This window comes from Taudactylus pleione, unplaced genomic scaffold (assembly GCF_031769625.1).
Source record: "Taudactylus pleione unplaced genomic scaffold, aTauple2 ptg000332l, whole genome shotgun sequence".
NCBI classification, from domain to species: domain Eukaryota; kingdom Metazoa; phylum Chordata; class Amphibia; order Anura; family Myobatrachidae; genus Taudactylus; species Taudactylus pleione.
The window spans coordinates 1,632,106-1,655,065 of NW_028284733.1; the positions used below are offsets into that span (position 1 = coordinate 1,632,106).

Sequence of the window (22,960 nt, forward strand, 5' to 3'; positions counted from 1 at the left end):
CAATCAGGTCCTAACTTTCATCTGTTTAAAAAATGACCGTTGGGAGCTGATTGGCTTGAGCACCACTTATCATATGCAATGAGTTTTATCACTAGTTACGTATGATAAAACTCGTTGATAAATAAGGCCCTAAAAGTATTGTTCATATTTCCTATTTTCTATTGTCTCACAAGCTCTGCTTATGGTTTTTTGAGGCATTGGCAAGAATAAAAAATATCCACCACTTGTTAATTAGATTTCTCAGGATCAATTTCACCATCACCCGATGGCAAACCCACATTTTACTCCTCCTGGGTCTGACACCACCCACCTTCTCTATATAAAGTTATTTAAAGAAGGTGACCTCTTGCAAGGCCTTGATACAGCTTGAGAGGGGGAGCAAGTATTGATTACCTGCAGGACCCTGGAGAGCGGATCACCGTTGTATCTGCCGCTCACATGTCACATGATCATCCCTGGCTCCCAGTATTAAGGGTCCCCAGCATTTGGCCATTCAGGTCTCTGGGGGTGGGGCCAAGCTGCGCTGCAAAGGGGGACAATGTGAATAATCCCCCCAGTAGTTGCACAATGTGCCATAAAGCACTACCACCCACTGCAGCACCTGTGTCTCTTCTCCTCAACTCCAGAGTCTACTCTCCTCCTTAGTTTCTCATCGCTCTCCTCCTCTCTATTTCTCTCCTCTCAAGTCTCCTCTTCTCTTCAGGGGTAAATTTTATAAGAATCGTGTTGGTCCGATTTAGCATTTATGGGACTATTTAGCCATTTTTAAAACACGGGAATTTACTGTGGCAAAAACTGATGTATTTTCTGTAAATTGTGAACATGGCCAATTTAGTTAAAAAGCATCCATAAATACATCTACAAATGAATACACCACTGTCTGAACATGGAAGTACTTTCCATAGACAGAAATACAAAATGGGAATTTACCAAAAATAGGGATTATAATCACAGGTGTAATAAAAGTAGAAATAGAACTTACAAATAGACACCCTCCTAAGCAGCGTGTCTAACAGAAACATACACAAATCGGTGTGATCCATGTATGTTTCTGTCTTGTTTTTAAAATATTGGTTTAATATAAAAAAAATTGATGTGGGGTTCCCCCCCAAAGCATAACCAGCCTGGACTCCTGAGCTAGTCCTGGTTCTAAAAATACGGGGGAAAAAATGTGTAGGGTTTCCCCGTATTTTAGGAACCAGCACTGGGCTCTGAGAGCCAGTTCTGGTTTTAAAGATAGGGGAAAAAATGGTGTGGGGTTCCCCCTATTTTTAAAACCAGCACTAAACTCAACCTAGCCAGGGTGTAATGCCACAGGCAAGGGACCCTTTCACTGGGTCTCCTAGGCCAAAGCATTAACACCCCAAGATAGTCAGACCAAGCCAGGGATCTCAGGGGAGGTGAGGACCCCCCTTAGTTTCTCCTCCTTTATTTTTCCTCCTTAGTTTCCCTTCCTTTTTTTCTCCTCCCTAATCTCTACTCCTTTTGATGCATACACATAGTCAGATTTGTTGTCAGATATGAACGACAACGATTTTAAAAATCGTTCAATCGTTCATCTGACAGATCTGACAATGTGTATGCACCGTTAGACTCTCCTCCTCTAGTCTTATCCTTAGTCTCTCCTTGTCTTTCCTCTACCCTCATCCTAAGTCTTTCCTCTTCCTTATTCTTTCTACCTCACCCCTTCTCCTTAAACTCTCCTCCTTAGTATTTCCATCACATCTCTCCTCAGTAAGAATTTTGGCCTCTGCAGGGCTGATTACATTATGATGTCACTTTCATGACTTACAAGCAGTTGGAAATCTCACAGAGCCAATTATGAAGAGGTGGAGTTGCCTGGCCTCTGAGCATGCTACTACTATGTATCAGGTGCCTGGCAGACATACTGACAATTAAAAAAAATGCCTAAATCTGCCACTGAGTGCATTAGTGACAGTCATGCAATACAGAAATTGGTTGTGACCCCATATAATAGAGTCAGTTACATTCATATAATACAGTGCATCATTGACTGCCATACAGAACAGAAAGCAGCAGTAAATGCCATACAATATTGAGAGCATCATTGACCACCATATAATACAAAGAACTTCAGTGATCATCAGAAAATTCAGAGAGCATTAGTGACCACCATACAATACAGAGAGTGGTTGTGACTGCCATAAAATACAGAGAGCATCAATGACCCCCATATAATACAGGCAGCATCAGTGATTGCCATATATTAAGCAAGCATCAGTGACCTCCATACAGATCAGAGAGCATCAGTGACCACCATATAATACAAAGAGCATCAGTTACTACCAAATAATGCAGAAAGCATAAATTACTGCTATACAGTACAGTGAGCATCACTAACCATCATACAATATTGAGGGCATCAGTGGCTGCTATGTAATACAGAGAGCATCAGTGAACCCATATAATACAGAGAGCAACAGTAACCTTCATACAATATAGATAGCATCAATGACCACCATATAATATAGAAAGCATCAGTGAACATTCTAAAATTCAAAGAGCATCAATAACCATTATGCAATATAGAAAGCATCAGTGAATTCCATATGATGCAGAGTATCAGTGACTGGTATATATTACAGATAGCATCAGGGACTGATATATAAAACTAAGAGCATATATATTTTCCATACAACACAGAGACCATTACTAACAGCCATACAATATAGAGAGCATGAGTGACCTACATATGATACGTAGCTTCAGTGACTGCTATATAATACAGAGAGCATCAATGACTGACATATAATACTAAGAGCATAATTATATGCCATACAACACAGAGGCCATTAGTAATAGCCACACAATAAAGAGTGTGTCATATAATATAGAGAGCATTAGTGATTGTCATACAATACAGAGAGCATCAACAATCCAGAATAGCATCAGTGTCCAACATACAATACAGATAGCATTAGTGACCAACCTATAACACAGAGAACCTCACAGTGACCACCATATTTTACAATATAGAAAGAACTAAGTCAACCTGCTAATTAACTTCATCAATCTAATATAAAATAATCCCTTCATCTTTATTAACTCCATAGCATTTACCCCTTATTCCATTATTCTTAATATTACCCTAATAAACTATGCCCATTCCTCCCTATTCCCTAACAACTTTCCTGTTAGAGATCACATAAGTTCCTCCTGTTGCAGCCACATAGCATTTAGTAAGCAAGCTGGTTCCACCAAGGCTGCTGTTAGTGAGAAGGATTGGCCATCAGTAGGGAGTCAGGGACCATGCAGCCTTTTGCTGCAGTGCTAATGAATCAGACTGCCTCCTGCTCCCCACTCTCCCAGTCCCCACCAGTTTTACAATACTGGTTCCAACCTTACATGGGATAGCGGTAGCAGCTCCCCTGCTGCTGACAACCCCCAATCTCCATCACTTAGGTCAAATAGGGACATTTTGCCTTTAAAATCTCACACAAGGGATGACATTGCTTTGCAAAACCACTCTTTAATTAAAACATGTTATAGACTTTTAACACTTAAAATGACCTCTGTTCTCTATCTGTATGATCCTCCTCTGGTTATGTGTAACATCTGTGCAGTATATCATCAAACCAGCAAAACAATGCTACAGTTCACCTCTTGATTAATTACATGAGGAGATAACAGGAAATCCTAGGCTTTTGTGCATCATGATTTGATAATCAAATATTTTACATAACAAAAAATGTTGTCCTTTCTGTAATATCTACTGTATTAAGGGCCTCATTTGCTAACGAGTTTTATCTCCAAAACGGGTGATACATTTCACTGTGTATGATAAATGGTGCTCCAGCCAATCAGCTCCCAACTGTCAACTGTTAGAAAAATGACAGTTGGGAGCTGATTGGCTGGAGCACCATTTATCATACACAGTGAAATGTATCACTTGTTTTGGTGATAAAACTCGTTAGCAAATGGGGGCCTAAATTTCAACTCTTCTTGCTCCACCCAAAACCTCTAGTTCTGGTAGCATTTCAGGGGCCCCCACCAATAAAATTGACAAAGATCCCCCTGCCACTATTATGCCCCTGCATAATAGTAGTAATAATACAGATATGGACATACCAGAGATGGTACTTTGGGGAGCAGTAGGGCCAGTGAGGAGGGTGGTCATTAGGCAGCAATGTGCCACCTTGCTGTGCCAAGTTGCCATCTGGAACCCCTCATCACAGCTGATTTTCCAATAGGCAGGGGGAGGGCAGAGCACGTGCACACACACAGGAGATGGCCAAGAACCAGTCACCAGTGTGCTACCTTTTCAGGACCCTGGTCTGGTGGTCCCGGTCTTCATTCTCCTGGAGCCGCTGTCACCACTCACTGGCTGTTCACAGAGGAGCAGCAGCAGCAGCCTGTGGTGGGAGAGCAGATAGCAAGGCAAAGAAACCGAGCACCTATCACATCCATCCCGGCTGAGCCTCGGAGGTAGAGGAGGGCTTTTGCAGTCAGAGAGACTGCAATGCCACCGGGAGGCAGGAGCTGGGCAGGCCTGGGAGGGTGCATTGTGACCAGGTAGGAGCAATTTGTGGGGGCCCCTGGATGACTGCCCCATCTGCCCTGCCTATAATCTGGCCCAGCTGAGACTGGAGACATTGTTGCTACACTTGAAAATAAAACAATATAAACTTTGAATTACTTTTTCTGCTCATTAAATTATGGGGACCACAATGGGAGTCACAACAGAGCTTATTTATCAATTAATATTTGTGGGTGTTTTCAGGGAGTAACACAAATATTAAGTATCCCCCAAATGTATGTACAGTGAACTGCAAGAGATATTGAGTGGTATGCATGATGCATTGCATTTTGAATGTGATGCATCCCGCCACTCATCGCAAGAATGACATTGTTTACAAACATTGTATGATTTAAGAAAATCACAAAGAACAGCTCTCCAGGTAAGAACTGTCCTTTGTAATAGAAAGACTTCTGGATCTAGAAACCGGGTGTCCTTCTGCACATGCACGAAGTGATACAAGTGCCATAGGGGTTGCTGGAAGGGATCCATTTGGTTCCCTCTCAAGGGGAATTGTGAATAACACCATCTAGTTACCCCATCTAGATGGCACACAATCTCCAGAATGTATCAAATTCTGGTACTTGGTGCATATGCGGTAAGTGACCAAACGTCCAAAGGGAGGTTTGATCCCAAATTCTGCTTTGCTGCATCCCAACCAATGTAGGTATCTGCTGGAGTCCCCAGTGTTTGCTCACAAAAGAAGCCCCCATAGGTTTGCGATGCATTCCAGAGCTTCAGCCCAGTAGCTAATGCCATCTCCAGATAGTGTCAGCTGCTGTAGCCTGTAGGATATGTATTGCAAACCACCTGGGAGAGTGATCCACAGAATTACTCTCCAACACCCTCCACTCGCTCGGGTTGGGTACGGGATGCCTGTGCTCAGGATCCCAGCGGTCAGAATCCCGGCAGTCAGAATACCAATGCCGGCATCCCAACAGGGTTAGCATACCGACACTTTTTGGTCGATATGCTAACCCTCCCCCTAATCCTATCCTAACCATAACCCTCCCTATATTTGATGTGCCTAAGTGACTTTATACCTGATAACAGTTTACATCAAACTTTATTGTTTGGTAGTAATTAAATTACCTACCATTAGCTATTGCTAATAGTAGGCAATTGAAAAATCATTATAAAGAAATTATTTTAAAAGGCAGGTAGTCAGCATCCTGGCGTGCTGGATGGCGATGGTCAAAATACCAGCGTCAGGATCCCAACAGTGTCAGAATCCCGGCTCCAGTACCCCGACCGCTGGCATCCCAAAGTTAAGTATCTGGGGTTAGGGGGAGGGTGAGAGGGAGGGTTAGGGTTAGGCACTAGGCGAAGGGTTAGAGTTAGGCATTAGGGTGGAGGTTAGGTTCAGGCATCGGGGAGGGAGGGTAAGGGTTAGGGGTAAGGGTTAGCGTTAGGGTACTTACTTGATGGTGTTGAGATTCTGACTGTTGGGATGACCCAGGCATGCCAGTGCGTTTGAACGCTATCACAGGGGCCTGCATAATTAAGCCCCTGCGATGGAAGATGCAGCCAGAGCTCTAGATGCACACAGGGAGCGGCCCAAATCCTGAGTGAGGTCAGGTCAAACACTATTATACTAATGTGTTTGATGGTTCTCGATGTTACCGATATTTTCGCTGTCTAGCGAGGTATTGCAGATGTGAGTAAAGGGAAGTGGGCAGCAATATATAGTGGTGGGCGTCAGGTTCTTGTGCTGCGGAGTCATTGCGTTTGGGTTCATTAGCATATTTTCACAGCGGCCAGGCACGTGCGAAATCGCGGCCGCTTTCCTTGTTGAATCAGGCCCGAAAGACTCTATATACAAAGCAGCCGTTGCTACCGGCGGGTTGCTGGTGAAAATTGTAAATGGCGCCCGCAGTCAGTGTAACAATCCAGAGCTGCACAGGGGATACTGGGGAGATGGAATCCAGAACTCTGCAAACTGTAATCTATGCAGTACAATAAAGATGAGTATTGCTGAGAAATATTGTTTCATTATTTATTACGGTGAGGGTAATGTAGCAAGAATAAATTGATGAAAATTTGGGAAAATCCTTCAATTGTATAATAATAAAGATACTTTTCCTGTTATTTGCAATCAGTGCTGAGAATGTGCTATGTAAACCACTGAAACCGCTTGGAAGGTTAGATCAGCAAATCTACATTACCATTTATAGTGTGTGCGTGTGTGTATATAATAATAATAATAATAATAATAATAATAATTATTATTATTATTATTATTAATTACAAGATGCAAATAAACTACAACAAATATAGAAATGACCAAATGTTTTACACAAAATAAAGTGTATACAGTTATTTTTCAAATTAATATTACAGTTTTCAGTAAATATAATTGCAGTTGTCTTAAAGAGTAAAATTCCACGTAAACACTGAAAATAAATAAATAGAAAAGATTTAATGTATCGCATTCTGAGAGTGACACAATACTCCCTTCTCCCCGCTGTATAACACATTGATTCAAATGTAATTTATTTTGCGACTTATCAAATATTTGCTGCAAAAAAAAAATATTTAATCATTTTCTCTCCACAGTTAATTTGAATATAATGTATGATATACCTGTACTAATATGTTGCACATGAAATACATACAAGGCATGCATGACATAAACTACATTTACCTTACTTTCCAGAATCCCAGCTCTGTCCTCTGAGTGATGAACTTTGCTTCTCTTCAGGACAGTAGCCCATAACACACTGGCTCATCTTCCAGCCAAGCAGAACTATGATGCTCTATTGCCCTCCCTCCCCGAGCTTCCTGTCTTTGCTCTCCTTTTCTCGGTATCAAAAATACTTTGTGTTTTGTTAAAAACTGAAACTGAAAAAATGTGAAGAGAAAATGTAAAGTTAAACTCTAAGGACCTGACTCAGACCTGGTCGCTCGCAGGCGTCCGCTCGCTGCTGCCGATGTTCGGTAATCTGCGCATGTGTATGCATCGCAAGGCACGTGCCCGAACTACTCATAGCGATCGGGAACCGCTCGCTCGCCCTGCAAAAACAGCCCAGTGTAATGAGTGACAGGAGAGGCCGTTTGTGGGTGGTAACAGGGACAGTCCAGTAAAAATGGGGGAGTGGAGGTGCAAACGCAGGCGTGTCTGAGTATCTCAACACCGTTTCAGAGGCGTGCATAATTAACAGGCAGCGCCATAGTACACGTCACCAGCCTTTTTTGTACACTGAAATTCTTGCAGTGCTTGCGGTAGGGTAGAGGCAACCATAAGCGCTGCGATCGCTTTCGATGGTCCTCGATGTAACAATGTTTTAATACACTTCCTGGAGATGACGTGCGCTAGTGGGCGTCTCACCATACGCTAATGGGCGGCTGCATATACAAAATGATCACTCGCAAAGACATAGTGGGCGTGCTTATGCCTTGCTGTGTGAGTGGATGCCTTGACGTCGCTTAGCTGAATTTGCATACGCAGGGACCGAGCGGCCGCATCTAGTGACCGGGTCTGAATCTAACTCTGCTTTTAATGCATCCAATGCATTTTGTAAAGTAAGGTAAGAGTGTATTTAGCTATGAATACCATTCTGGTTCTCACAGCATGTGTCATCCCTGGTGTCGGTAGCCCCAATTTATTTTACTGCATCCTTTTGGCACAGGTATGAATCTTTCACTCCAAGGTTTTTACAGGCACCAGTAAACTCCTATATTTCTCCTATATTAATGGTTGATATTATAGGTGTTTGATTTCTGCTAAACCTAAGGGGGGGTTCTAGATATTCTGTGACCTTATACTGTAGTGTAGACAGATGTATCACATGTTGCTTGCTATAGAATAGCTAAGCCTAGTTTGTGTTGTTGTTATATTCTGTCATCTGCCCTGCTTGTGTAGACCTCTGCCTGTGAACTTATGCTCTACTCACTACTCCTTGCATGCCTCTGGCCCTGACCTTTGTCTGTGACATGCCCAGTGGTGGATCCAGAGGTGGAGCTACAGCACAGTCTAAAAATCAAATAGGGGGAGCCACACCAACTGCCAGTGAGTCCCGGCCAGTGATGTTGGGCAGGGTTTGGGGTGGCAGTTGGTGTGGCTCCCCTGTTTGAATTTTGGAGTGTACTGCAGCCCCAACTATGAAGCCGCCACTGGACATGATGACCAACCTTGAATTACCACATACCACGTTTACCATGTGGTTTTTGGGATCTTATCATTCTACAGTTATGTCCTCAGACACATAGCATCTATACGTCATACGTTCAACATTACTGAGATGCTCCGAGAGGTGTAATTTACCATCTTTATTTTTTTATTGTTTAAGAATTACATCATATTCGTGGGTTGGGTATGATATCACGGTTGTTGGGATGCCGCTGGTCAGAAAACCAACAGCTGCATCCCGACAGCCAGAATCCTGACACCCATAGGATGTAATGGTGAGTACTTTTCTAACCCTTACCCTAAACCCTACCCTAACCCTAACCCACCCCATCAGTACCTAACCCTAACCTCCCCCCATAGTCCCTAAACCTAACCTTCCTCTCCCCGCACCTTAAACCTAACACCCCCTTCCCGGTGCCTAAACCTAACTTACCCCCCCTAGTGCCTAAACCTAACCTCCCCCTCCCTGCACCCTAATCCTAACACTCCGTACCTGGTGCCTAACCCTAACCCTCCCCCTAATGCCTAACCCTAACCCCGCTACCTAACGCTAACCTCCCCCTAACACCCCAATACTTACCTTTGGGATGCCGGTGGTCAGGATACTGGTGCCGGGATGCTGACTACATACACTCAAAGTGTAATAAAGACACTGGGAATTAACTTTAAACATGTACAAAGTTGACGATCAAGCACAACAATACTTGGCGTGAGAAAAAGGCGCACATGAAATTGATCAGTGTAATCTAGCAGAGTTTTGTCGCTTCTAGCTGTTTTATTTGTGCCAAAAAGATGCACATTTGGGGTAAAAAATTCCACTTAAACACTGAAAACAAATAGAAAATATTTAAGGTATTGAATTTAGAGTGACACAAAACTTCCACTGTACACAACATTGATTTGAATGTAATCAATTGAGCCATGACATTAAAAGCAGCAGGTTCCAAATTGCTGCTTTAAATCTCGCGGCTAAAGCATAGAAATTTCTGCTCTTTCTGTATCCTGCCGGCTATTGCACATGCTCCTGGGTTTTACCAAGCAGACAAATCACTTTTTCACAACCCGCACGGCACCCACAATTTTTACATTAGGCCCCCAGTCTTCAGGGGTGACTTAAGAGAGGAGGGGACCCTTGTGAAGTCTCCGTGTGGGAGTGTCTACTCTTGCGGCGCAGGTGAGTAGACACCGGCACTGTGTTAAATTTTAATACAATTGATTTTTTTACATTGTGCCCCCAAAAAAGAGTCTTACGTCTATTTTTGTCTTGGCAAATAAAAACCTTTGCTGTTATATCCTGACTCAAGGGAGCACCGCCAATGCTGCGATCAAACCATAAATGACGTAAACATCACATGTAGTTAAAATTGTTGATATAACTATCTATTTCTTGTGCGGTATCAAACCTAAAAACAAAGATATATCCGCACAGGAATTATAAATATATTCCCCTCTTATTAAAAGTCAATCTGTTCTGTGAGGGGAGGTGCTCCAAAGAATAGTTATATCATCGGAACCTAACAAGGTTGCACTCCGAGAACACTGCACCAGAGTCTTCTGTTTATCTATGCGCAGGTTGCCGGGAACATGGAACAGATGCCATGTTCCTGGTGATTTGTCTACTGCACCAATGCCACTGCCGATGAGAGACTCTGGAGAGGTAAGTATAATCATACTTGCCGACATTCAGCTCCCTCCTTCCGGGAGAAGCTGAATGCTGCATACAGCGGGGGGCGTGGCCAGGCAATGGGTCCGTATTTGGGGCAGAAAATAAAGGCATTGTGAAGCAGGGGGGTGGAATCGCGTCATCGAGCCCCCCCCCACTCTAGTAGGTAGTCGGGGGGGCAGCCGGCAGCCGGGAGGCTTGCCTGCCTTTCTGGGGGCTGGGGAGCAGCTCCCGATTTTTGGGAGGATCCCGACCAAATCGGGAGGGTAGGCAGGCCTGATAATACATGGAAGCAGGGTGTGGGGTGTAGGCCCCCCTGGACTCTAGGGTCCATGTGCACTGTACACCCTGCTCCCACTATAGATACACATCTACCAGTCTTGTTTAATTACCTTATTTGTTCCAATGTATGCATTGCAAATATAATTATTATTAATAATAATAATAATAATAATAATAATAATAATAATAACAACCAGATATAAGATTAAATAAAACAGCACACACATGCTAAAAATAAAGCCTGTGTTTAGAATTTTGCATGTTGTACTTCACATGTGCAGTGATGTGTGTCACAGCTACTTCCTGTTTTACTATAACATATAGATTGTGCTATTGTACAGCTGCTTATTGTAAATTTATTGACATGATTTCCCAATATATTGGATGATGTTACCGGAATAACCATACACAACATTTATATTCATTAAGTTAGCATGCAGTATCCATCAATCACGCATTGCATGTATGTACACTAATAGATTTTATATAAATGACATAACAATCGGACTCCCATGTCTCCCAACTCCATGGGCAAGATGTACTAAGTTTTGGAAAATGATAAATTGGAGAGTGACAAACTAACAGCCACTCAGCTCCTAACTGTCATGTCACAGGCTGTGGGCCAGACGTACTAAACTCTGGAAAGTGATAAACTGGAGAGTGATAAACTGCCAGCCACTCAGCTCCCAACTGTCATTTTTCAAACACAGCCTGTAACATGACAGTTGGGAGCTGATTGGCTGGTCGTTTAGCACTCTCCAGTTTATCACTTTTCAGTGCTCAGTACACCCCCCGCCCCTGTGTTTGAAAAACAACACCAACACTTTACATACGAGATGGACCTCCTACATGGATCCTGTGAGGCTTGCTACAGGTGCAGGGTGTGATCCTATTTGCAATAGGTCTGAGGAGTGGAAATGGCTGTGTGCACTTCTGGAAAGCTAAGAGTGGCCCTAAAAATATTATCAGTGCCTTTCTACTATAACAATATATATATAATTGTACTGCGTAAGCAGTGCCCATGTGTAAAAAACACATTTAGGAATCTAGTATTCTCATTGGATTGCATATGGAATATTTTATTTCCAGGTACCGCTAACGCGAGTCTACTGATAGGCGCTGACACCACATGGAACCTTACACAGAGGCTGAATTTTGCAGCCCGCTATTCAGCTTATACCTATGAATTAGCATATAATATATTTTAAAAATTTTAAATAAACATATATCCTTTGTTCCTTACTCTTATTTATGTCATATTGGTGTAAACCTTTCCCCCAACTATTCTCACAATGAAATATATAGAATAGGTACAAAAGAGCAAATGCAGAGTTGCAGCAATTACAGTTGCGCTGAGCGTATGGAACTGAGGGCCTGATTCAGAGCCGGACGTTCTGACCAGAGCGCTCGCTCTGAATCAGGGCCGGGCTAGCTGAAAATGGTGCGGCCTCCTGGCCGCTCGCATAGCTGTGGGTGACCACCCACAGCTTATGCGAGCGTCCATGATGATGCATTTGGTGGGCATGCCGGGGCGTGGCTGCCCAGACGGAGGCGTTCCCATGGGAACGCCTACCGTCTGGGGCCGGCCCCACTGACATCATCATGGACGCTCGCATAAGCTGTGGGTGGTAACCCACAGCTATGCAAGCGTCCAGGAGGACGCGCAAAAAAACAAACAAAAACGCCCCGATTCAGAGCGTGCGCTCGTTCAGAGCGTCCGGCTCTGAATCAGGCCCTATATTTACTAATGTGTGGGTTTTTAGAAGTGGTGTTGTTGCCCATAGAAACCAATCAGATTCTACTTAACATTTATCTAGCACCTTCTAGAAGATAACAGCTAGAATCTGATTGCTTGCTATGGGCAACAGCTCCACTTCTAAAAACCCGCACTTTAGCAAATATACCCCAAGATCTGATCCCAAATGGACTAGTGTTCAACTCTACATCAGACACAAGTTCTTTAAATTAATGTAGATTTACAGTCCACTCAGAATTTGTCTTCAGGGAGGAAATGTTGTTGAAGGAAGAAAGACCCCAAATAAAAACAAGTTCCCAATTTTTTTTTTAATAGAATTGATGATGGGGATGGCTTGATGTGGACTCACCTTGGAAGTCTATAAACCTCAACACCATCCTAAGCTTCACCTGGCCAGGTCTTAGGTCTATGTACACTAAACATTGTATGCTTCTGTCTGTCTGTTGGTGGTAATACTTAGCTCCCTTGATCAATGTTGCAGTTACTGGGTGATCCCTACCATTCCATTTCCTGCATCTGGGGCAGTCCAGGAATGTTTTTATTGCTGGACAAGGACTTTCAAAGTGGTGGGTACTCTTACGTCTTGTGCAGTGCATTGGCAACTCAGCGATGGGTAGGTAGCACAACTCTTTATATGCACTATTATCTGTCCTGGCTAGAGTGGGGATTTGGGCATACTGTAAGTGACCAGAGGGACCCCCACTCATGTGGGTTTTACAGCATTGTTGCTTAAGTGTGAACGTAGGTGCAGTTGCATGGTTGAGCAGACCAATAAGTATCACAGTAATTTGAATGCCGAGCCATCTCTATCTTGAAAAATATAATTCTTTATTTATACAACTTCTCCACTCCAGCAGAAGACTTGGGTAAAAATGTAGAAATATACAACTTCTTGAAGTATTTGAACAGTTGCTGTTACAACATCTGATATCTCCTCATTCCACCTGCACATCCTTAGGCATATCATAAGATGCAAACATGGTAGCAGCACAAGTCTTAATTTACTTACAGTATGTCAAGAAAACACTATGGTTGCAAATGAATGCATGTTATATTACATATAAAGGGCCTGATTCAGAGATTTCCACAGTGCCGATATTTACGCAGATTGAGTGATTTTTAGCCATTGCTGATGCATGAAGGCCGCACTGCGCACGCACAGCATTTGGTTTGCGATTATACTCGCATAGAGGATTCACTCTCAAAGTGAGTGACAGGTAGTCAGTGTTTGAGGGAGGTAATATGCGTCAATGTTCCCGATGCTTACACTGTTGCACATCATTGGACGGATGTGAGAAGGTAGCAGTGGCGCCCCTGTGCTCAGGTAAGCTTTGGAAGGCATTTGCATATTTTTGAGATTGCAGTTGCGAATACTTTAGTGTAGATCTCTTTATCAGGCCCCAGGTCTTCATGGGCAAAGTAATTCTTCAGCTACTCCCACTTCAGTCTCCTAATGCTTTCTTTCTCCCAGGCTCTGACACATGTAGGCAGTATGTATTCTGCATAATGACAATAATCCATACATGAATACTCTCCCAGGTATCGTGGCAGGCTCCCAACTTTTTGGGTAACCCCCTGCACCGCCAGAAGACTAGGCATGTCTCCCACATCCCGCCGACTTGCTAGTGAAGTGGGCAGGATGGTGAGATTTTACCTGGAATTTTCGGGTCCGTAGGGAAGGGGCGGGGCTAAGAGGCACAAATCACGTCATTTAGTCCCACCCCCTCCTCACGGACCCGTGAATAGCAGGGGTTTTCTGTAAAGGGGCGGGGCCTAATGATATTTATCATCTGGCCACGCCCCCCAAAGAGGAGAGCAGCATGTGCCCTCCTGCTGCTCCCAGAAAGCTGCCCAGGAATGTCGGTAAGTATGCAATAATCATGTCAGAAAGTATGAGACCGGCAGGAGTATGTCGGCGGCAGTAAATCGAAAAAAGTTAAAATGCAGCTTAAAAAAATGTTAACAGTGTTGGCAGCATACTGTAAAAAGGCTGCTCTACCAGAATGTTAATGGTTTTACTGCCGACACTAGTAAAATGCTTGAAGCTGCATTTTATCTGATTACATGCTTAATGACATTACAATTGTCAATTAAAAGTATATATTCCCATCTAGGGTTTTTGTACAATACCTGGTGCAGCAACTCTTTGCACTGGTAAGTAACACATAGCTCATTTCGGGTTACACTTCTTACACACGACCCTGACACTCTCTCTGTGTACTCTCAGCTGCAGCTTATCCCTCCTCTCCAGGGGTGATCTCTTCACCAAGACTCTGACACTCTCTCATGCATCTCTCTCAGCCCTGGGTTCTAACATCTTCATGCAGCAGTCCTACTCACTCTTTTTTTTCTATAAGATCTTTATTTGATGTATTTTGCTGAGGAGCTTGATTTGTGGTTCCTCCCACCCTCTCTCTGGCATGGGGTTCTCACAACAACCTCTTTATTGCTCATAGGCAAATGCAGGGGGGTTTCCATTTGCCTGGAAACCCCCCCTCCCCAGTCCACACCATGACCACAATAGAGATAGTAATATAATAGAAGTTTACTAGTGCTGCATGTTCTTCTCAGTACCGCAAATGAAATAATTAGCACCACCTGTGGATCTTTTAACATGTGTCAGCCAGTAATAAATTAGTGATGAGCGGTTCGGATTCTGAGGAATCCGAACCGCTCCGAACAGGTGGAATCCGAGTCCACCCGAACGCAAGTTCGGGTGTTCCCGCCTGACTCGGATTCCACCTCGAGGCCGAACGTCACCCGTCCGGCGTCGGATTCTCGCGAGAGCCGGGTGACGTTCGGCCTCTATAAAAAGGCGTGGCGCCCGGCAGTCAGCGCCATTTCGCGTGTGACGCGTAGTTAGGTAGTTAGGTAGTGCGCTGTCTGTGCTAGTGTTAGATAGATTAGAGTAGGCAGTGTTCTTGCCGCTCTGTGACTTTACTGGGCATAAGCCCTTTGTGTGTGCTCCGTGACTGGGCATAATAAGCCCACTGTGTGTATGTGTACTCACTGTATTATACAAGCTCCGTGACTGACAACTGACAGGGCATAAGCCCACTGAGTGTATTATACAAGCTCCGTGACTGGGCTTAGCCCACTGAGTGTATACAAGCTCCGTGACAGAGCATAAGCCCACTGTGTCTATTATACAAGCTCTGTGGCAGGGCATAAGCCCACTGTGTCTATTATACAAGCTCTGTGACAGGGCATAGCCCACTGAGTGTATACAAGCTCCGTGACAGGGCATAAGCCCACTGAGTGTATACAAGGTCCGTGACAGGGCATAAGCCCACTGAGTATTATACAAGGTCCGTGACAGGGCATAGCCCACTTTGTCTATTATACAAGCTCCGTGACAGGGCATAAGTCCACTGAGTATTATACAAGCTCCGTGACAGGGCATAGCCCACTGTGTAAACAAGTACTGTGACTCTGCTGGCCGTACCCCACTGGGTAAGTGGGAGGGCCCAAGGACAACTCCATCTAGCACTACCTTTCATTTCTGCCACTGCTGTGTGGCATAGTTTGCTCACTGCAACCTTTGGTCAATAATGGTGAAAACAATCATTTAAGCTGTGAGGTGGTCTAAATTGACTGTAAATGACTGGACATTAATGTTATTGAGGTAAATAACACTCTAGGAAGAAAAAAAAGCCCAATTTATGTAATTTTAGCTTTTTTTGCCAATTTTGGCAAAAAATCCAAATCCAAATCCAAAGCCAGTCATCGCAGTTTGGCAAATCCAAATCCAAATCCAAAGCCGGACGACGAATTAGAACCAAATCCAAATCCGGCAAAAATGGTCCGGCGCACATCCCTATAATAAATACACCTGTGCATCAACTAGGAGATCTTGAAAACATGCACTGTTGGAGGTGCACTGCTAGAGACCTATATGTACATATATGTCCAGGGCAGTGCTAGGTTCTTCTGCTGCTCTTCCAGACTCACAAACTTGCTCCAATGCTCTGGAATAGTGCCCACATCTTAAATAAAAACATACAGCTCAGGCAGGATGGCCCTACTGCCGCATTTTAATGACTTACTGTGATCACTGGTCCTGCATATGCTGGAATTAATACACACAGTACACTTTGTGTGACACATATTATAGCTGATTAAATGCTAATTATGCCCTCTTCATGGACTGGCCACACTCATTTTAAAATCAAGCATTTGGAAACCCTCCTCTAGAAATCCTGCGTTTGCCACTGTTGCTATCATAATGCATTCATGCAGCAATCACCACTTTCTTATGAGAATATATTTACCACTTTATATGGGAACTCTCACATTATCTTAACTTAATATACTTTGTCTGACATGTCTTACAGTCATGGATCCATACCCTATATCGCAGGTGTATCTTAGAACCTCCTCGCCTCCTACCAAGTCCCTGGCTAACACATTATACCTCCTCTGCTTGCAGAAAAGACTAGTCTTCCTTATGTAATAATAAAGGGGGCCAGGTCTAGGACACTGAGTGGCCGGGTGGCTCTACAGACTGCAGTGTACCTGACACCCTGCTTGCCCAATACAAGAGATACTCAGGCAGTGGTGCACACCCCTAGTTGTGGCCCTGGACTTGAGTCACCATGTGAGTGGCAGAGAAGTTGCAATAGGCTGTCATTTCTATCTACTCCTGTAACGTGGCTGATTCAGGTCACCGCCCTCCTCTACTAATGAGGCCAACACGTTGGCTTGAATGTAATCCTTTCAATGACCTACAGCATATGCGCTCATTGGGGGTATGGCCTACCACCGGAAGTGGTAGAACAACATACATACAAGTTAATATGCTATATAATTTCTACACAAGACCTCACTTGCAGAAAACTGTTTGTACTATAAACCTTCTCTATTGGGCATAAAAAGACTCCACAGTGTCTCAGTCAACCTGCAGGCTATCGCACATGTTTTTATAGTTTATACATTTTAATACCTGCCACTGTTACTAAAGTTACAACAAAAATATTTCTTTCTAATATTTAAAAAAAATGATCATTTAAAATCATTGTTTTTTAGATGGCCTACCCAGGACACATTAGGGTACACACATACAGAATTCTCAAGAAACAGGCATAAATGTGGAGAACATCACTATATATAACCTACTGGGTTCTCCTCGTCTGGCAGTTGGTTCTACTGCATTTACCCCTTTCCTATTACTGAGCCTGTTTCTACATTCATGGTGCCTCCATGTTGTGTAGCGGGGAAGCCAGGATACCTAGCAAGGTATCCGGTCAGGAGGTCGATATTAACCATTGGTAAATTGACATGGTTCAAATTGCCAACAGGCACCATGTTGTCACCCTTAGAATGTTGACAATTTCACAATGTCGGCATCTGAAATAACGAGAAGTACGGTTAGGAGCCGCAGGAAGGGTTAGAGTAAGGTTGCATGGGGAGGATAGGATTAGGCTGTAGGGGGAAGGTTAGAGATAGGGGAGAAATACTAATCGTAACATGTCTGCACCAGAACTGCTCCTCGCATGACCGCCGGGACCTGGAAGAAGACGCTGGAGCCACTGCTGCAACCAGTAGAAGGTAAGACACCACTTGACCACCAGGGATGGTACAGTATATCTACATTTAATGTCTATCTGATGACTGTAGACATAACAATTGTTTAAAAAAAGCATACACACACCTAGAAAGCAGCCATTTCCATTGTCTGGATTCAGCTGATTTTTAAAGGGTGGAAAAAGTTTACAAAATAATAATATCCCCATTATGAGTCTGCAAAATAGTTAATAGCTAATTGTCAAATCATTTTGTGGTTGTAATGGCATTACTAACATCGGTATATGACCCATCCCGTGGGCAGGATGGAGCTAAAGCTCTGAGCTCTGGGCAGTTGGACAATCAGTTGGACAATCAGCACCAACTCAGAGGTCAAGTCTTATCCTTATTTTTAGAGACTATGGGCCTGATTCAGAGCCGGACGCTCTGAACGAACGCCCGCTCTGAATCAGGGCATTTTTTTTCTTTTTCGGTAGCGGCCTCCTCTTGGACTCTCGCATAGCTGTGGGTTACCACCCACAGCTTATGCGAGCATCCATGATGATGGTCACGATGGTCAAGACCATTGCGACCATCGGGCTTGCGATGAGACCCTTGTGGTAGGGTCTCGTTGCCGCAAGCCCTGGAGTGCTTTTGGCTCTATCAGAGCCAAAAGCACTCCCACTGACATCACTTGTGATGTCAGTGGGGCCGGCCCCAGATGGTAGGCGTTCCCATGGGAACGCCTCCGTCTGGGCAGCAACGCCCCCGGCACGCCCACCAAAGGGGGCGTGCTGTCACTCACCATCGACAGCACGCCCCCTTTGGTGCGAGATCCATAGCGACGGCTTGGCCGTCGTTATTCGGGTCTCGCGCATGCGCATGACGGAGCCGCCTCCGTCGTGCACATGCGCACTTGCCCAACATCGACCCGCTTGCGAGCGTTCAGCACTCGCGAGCGGGTCTGAATCAGGCCCTCTGTTTGTACCTTCTGTTTGCACACTGGCTTATCTATAATGGGTGCAGGGTGTTTGATGGAAAGGGGTGCCACACTGCACACCATTTACTCAACCCATCCAATATACTTACCTTGAAGGCGCTGCTGAGAAAATCACTGGGAAAATGGTGCCGCCATAATTTTCCCGGAGATATATGCATGTACAGTAGATTCTGGAACAATGCAAGTGCATGCAGGTGGGGCATACGAAGATTACACACAAGCCCCCTCTTTGGATAAAACGCCTCTGTACTTGAACTTATGCAGGAAAATATTTCCATCATAAATATCAAATCACAAAACATTCAATAAAGACAGTAATGATTTCCTCTCCCTCTCATAATTAAGTAATGCCTTTAAAAAGTTCCACTTAAGAAAATAAATGAATCTAAAATTTTAAATGTTCAGTCTGACATATTTCTTCCTCGAACACTGCTCACTTTTATTGAACATTTGGAAAGGTCAGGGTGCTTGTATGATAGGCTTGTGGCCTTGAACTTTCAAATGTGCTTGGTGGACTAACTAGGAGTCCTTTTATACAGAACGTCAAGAAACATTGAAGATCCACAGATTTTACAGTCCATAAATGATCCTTAATGTCTGCTAGAATAAGACCCTCAATGATTTCATATAAAGTACTAAATATAAACTTTCGGAATGTAACATTGTTTTGGGGGCTTTCCTGAAAGGTGTCTGTCACTGTATAACTATGTAATTGTACTTACATTTTAGTTCATGACAATTAGAGAACCATAGGAAATACAGAGGAACAAATCCAAGGGTAAATCCAGAAATTAAGATAGAAAATCTAAAATAAGGAGGAAGCCTGGCTGAGGGTTAATGGAAGCAGGGAATTTCCATTAATGTGGTGATTACAGGAAAATCCTGATATTTGGGACAAAAGTTAAATAAACTGAAACTATTGCAGATAATAATCTACTTGTCTTTTTCATTTAATAGGCATTTTGTTTAACATATTTTACCAGAATCCATCAATCCAGAGGATATTTTTTTAAATTCCCAAATTATAAAGTAGCATTTGTCACTTCCAGGGCTTGTGATAGTAACGACTCAATTGGCAGGACATTCACAGGACCACACCAAGAACAGAAAGTACAGATGATTGATTCTCTACCAGTTTATGTGGCCTCACCCATGTAGTCTGCATGTATGTCATAATGCTAAAGGGGATGGACAAAGTTTTTTGTATACATCTAAATTTGAATACATTTTTTTTTACTACAGTACCTTGTATATACTGTATGGTTTTTTCTTGCTTACTCTACTGGAATGTCTGGGAGTTTAGTGGTGGTCGATGAATTCTCATGAGTTCTCAGTGCATACTCCCAGATACCAGACACTTCCCTATTACAGTGTGCAGTGTTGAAAGTGGAGAGCGCTACCGCGCACGCTCCATTTTCTTCCTACAGGGAGGTTGAATTCCCTAGGATGGCCGCCAGGCATAGATACAGTGCATGCAGCACCATATTGTCACTGTGTTGAGTGTCAGCTCCAGAGAGGGGAAGAAGTCAGGAAGCCGGCGGTCGCAATGCTGTCTAATCCCGGCAAAATACAAATGACAGATGTCGAGATCTCGACGCCTGTCATTAGACCTACGCCGGGAACCCGGCACCAGGCTTACTGATCGAAGGCAAGCCGGGCGCGGACAGCTGGGAGGGGAGGGTTAGGTTAGGGTCTCCCAGGGGGACTTAGGGTTAGGCACCCCCCCGGGAGTTTAGGGTTAGGCTAGGGGAAGGGAGGGTTAGGCACCCCTGGGTGGAAGTTAGGGTTAGGCACCCCCCCTGGGAGACAGGGTTAGGCTGCGGGGAAGGGGGGGTTAGGTTTAGGCACTTAGAGGGGGGATTAGGGTTAGGCACTTGGGGGGGGAGGTTAGGGTTAGGCACCCATAAAGGTGGGTTAGACTTCTGTCGGGCTGCAGCTGGCGGTAAATCATACCGATTCCCCAGAGAGACCTCTGTATTACCACCACCCACAACATCTTCTAGCATCACTGTGCCACTACCCGGTCACCAGATACACACACTGGCTGGTGAGTTGTATATCACCCTGCTCCACTCCACTCCATTAAAGCAGTGTATAACAGTGAGTATGGGTATATCTCATATAACACTAATAAAACTCCACCACTGGTTAAGCAATTGGGCTGTTTGTAGTCTCAGGGCATCCGCTGGTGCTCTGGAACATGTTTCCAACGGTATGCGGTCAGGAAGCCGGTGGTCAAAATGCCGACCACAGGCTTCCCGACTGTGAAATCCCAGCATAGGATCTAATGATTGGCGTCAAAATCCCAACCCCTATCATTATCTACCTGCCAAAATCCCGGAACATGGCATACCAAACGAAGGTAAGCCGGGCATCGGGAGTGGACAGCCGCTGGGTGGGGAGGGTTAGGTCTTGGGGCTCCTGGGAGGACTTAGAGTTAGGCACCCCCCGGGCGGGTTAGGCTTAGGCTAGGGAAAGGGGTCAGGCACCCCCCCGGGAGGGTTAGGTTTAGGGTGCGGGGAGGGGGGTTAGATTTAGGCACCCCTGGGGGGGAGGTTAGGGTTAGACACTAGGGGGGGGATTAGAGTTAGGCACCCCTAAGGGAGGGTTAGGGATAGTTAAAATACTTACCTTGGCTTGTCGGGATTTTCAGTGTTCTGCCTTCCAGCTTATGTCCGGCGGTATGTCATACCGATTTAGTTTCCAACAGGCAAGACAGTGGCTTTTGAGGCAAATCACATTATTATAGCACCGCCCACAGCTGCATGATGCTATGGATAGCAGCATTGCATAGGATTGCGTGGCCATAATTATATGAATAAGACTGGTATGTCAAAAACACTTGCCATATGGATTTGGCAAGTGTCCCTTACCAGCAAGGGAATCACTTGCTGGTAAATACACTGATGGAGGTTATGATCATCATTACTAGATAGTCACTTCTGATTGCAAATCACTTTTGAACCTTTCTTTATTGACTGTACATATATAATTTTATGGTGTGTTAGACTTTATTTTTAACTACTTTCATTTGCTCACTAGAGGCTGTATTATTGCTGCTGTGTTACAGACGGTTTTTCTTCTTAATCCTAATAATGAATGTGGTTTTTTTTGGTGTCAAACTAAATGTTAAAAGACTTTTGTGCTTAGTCGGATGTAAGTGTAACTAAACCTGACTTATAACTGTAGCATTTTCAGATACCTACAGTATACTGTAACATATGGGCATAAATACATTATTTATTACACGCCCCTTATCCACAACTCTAAACATAATGGGGCACAAGTGCTAGACACGTACAGCAAAAAAAAATATTGGTGCAAGTTGTGCGAATGCACAATGCAACAAGACTTGCATGACGCACAAACTTCCGATGCTCAAGTGCACCAACGGCCATTTATAAATCCTCTGAATAAAGAACAAGTGTGGGTGTTAATTTTCTCTTTTTAAAGGACCTTTAGTCATTTTGAATATCTTAGCCAAGGAACACAGTAAGTCGCACCGCTGCGACTTTATGCCTCTACCTAGCCCCTCCCTGGGTTACAGCCGTGCATCCGAATGTGGAAAACTGGGAGGCCCGCGGTCAGCGTCCATGTACGCTAAAATACCACTTGGTATACCACCATCTTTAGACGCACTATCAAAACTTGCACCACCTATGGCCTCCAATGTGAGTGATTCTGCGTCTCTAGTCTGTACACAACCACTTACAGCAGCACGCTCATTAGACGGACCGTCTCTGTGAGACCGCTAAGCCACCTCATTGTCACTGCCCAGGAACGCCCGACACACTATCAAATCAGTTCTAACACTGCGCGTCTCCTATGCACCTTAATTGCAACTCCGACTCTGTGTGCAGGGAATTTGGACACATGAGCAGAATAACAAAACTGCTCCACTGCATCCGACATCGCGCTGCATCAGTCTCAGAATCAGATCGTTACTCTGTAGCATAGAGAACACTAACGGTCACTGTCTTACATAGTAAATATTGGAAAAACAGAAACAACTCTATTATGGAGGGTCTGATTTAGCAGAGGACGCAGTATATTTTTTCACGCAGGTTCCTGATGTTTGGGAATCTGCGCAT

At 44.2% G+C, this 22,960-nt stretch overlaps 1 protein-coding gene across 1 annotated transcript in view; it reads right to left on the minus strand.

Moving 5' to 3' along the window:
• LOC148509075 (B-cell receptor CD22-like) overlaps positions 1-12,744 on the minus strand; it is a 78,791-nt gene extending 66,047 nt beyond the window's left edge. Inside the window, exon 1 of the mRNA XM_088443617.1 lies at positions 12,717-12,744. Coding sequence (XP_088299743.1) covers positions 12,717-12,744 — 28 coding nt within the window. The remainder of the gene's footprint in view (positions 1-12,716) is intronic.
• Positions 12,745-22,960: the final 10,216 nt, after the last annotated feature.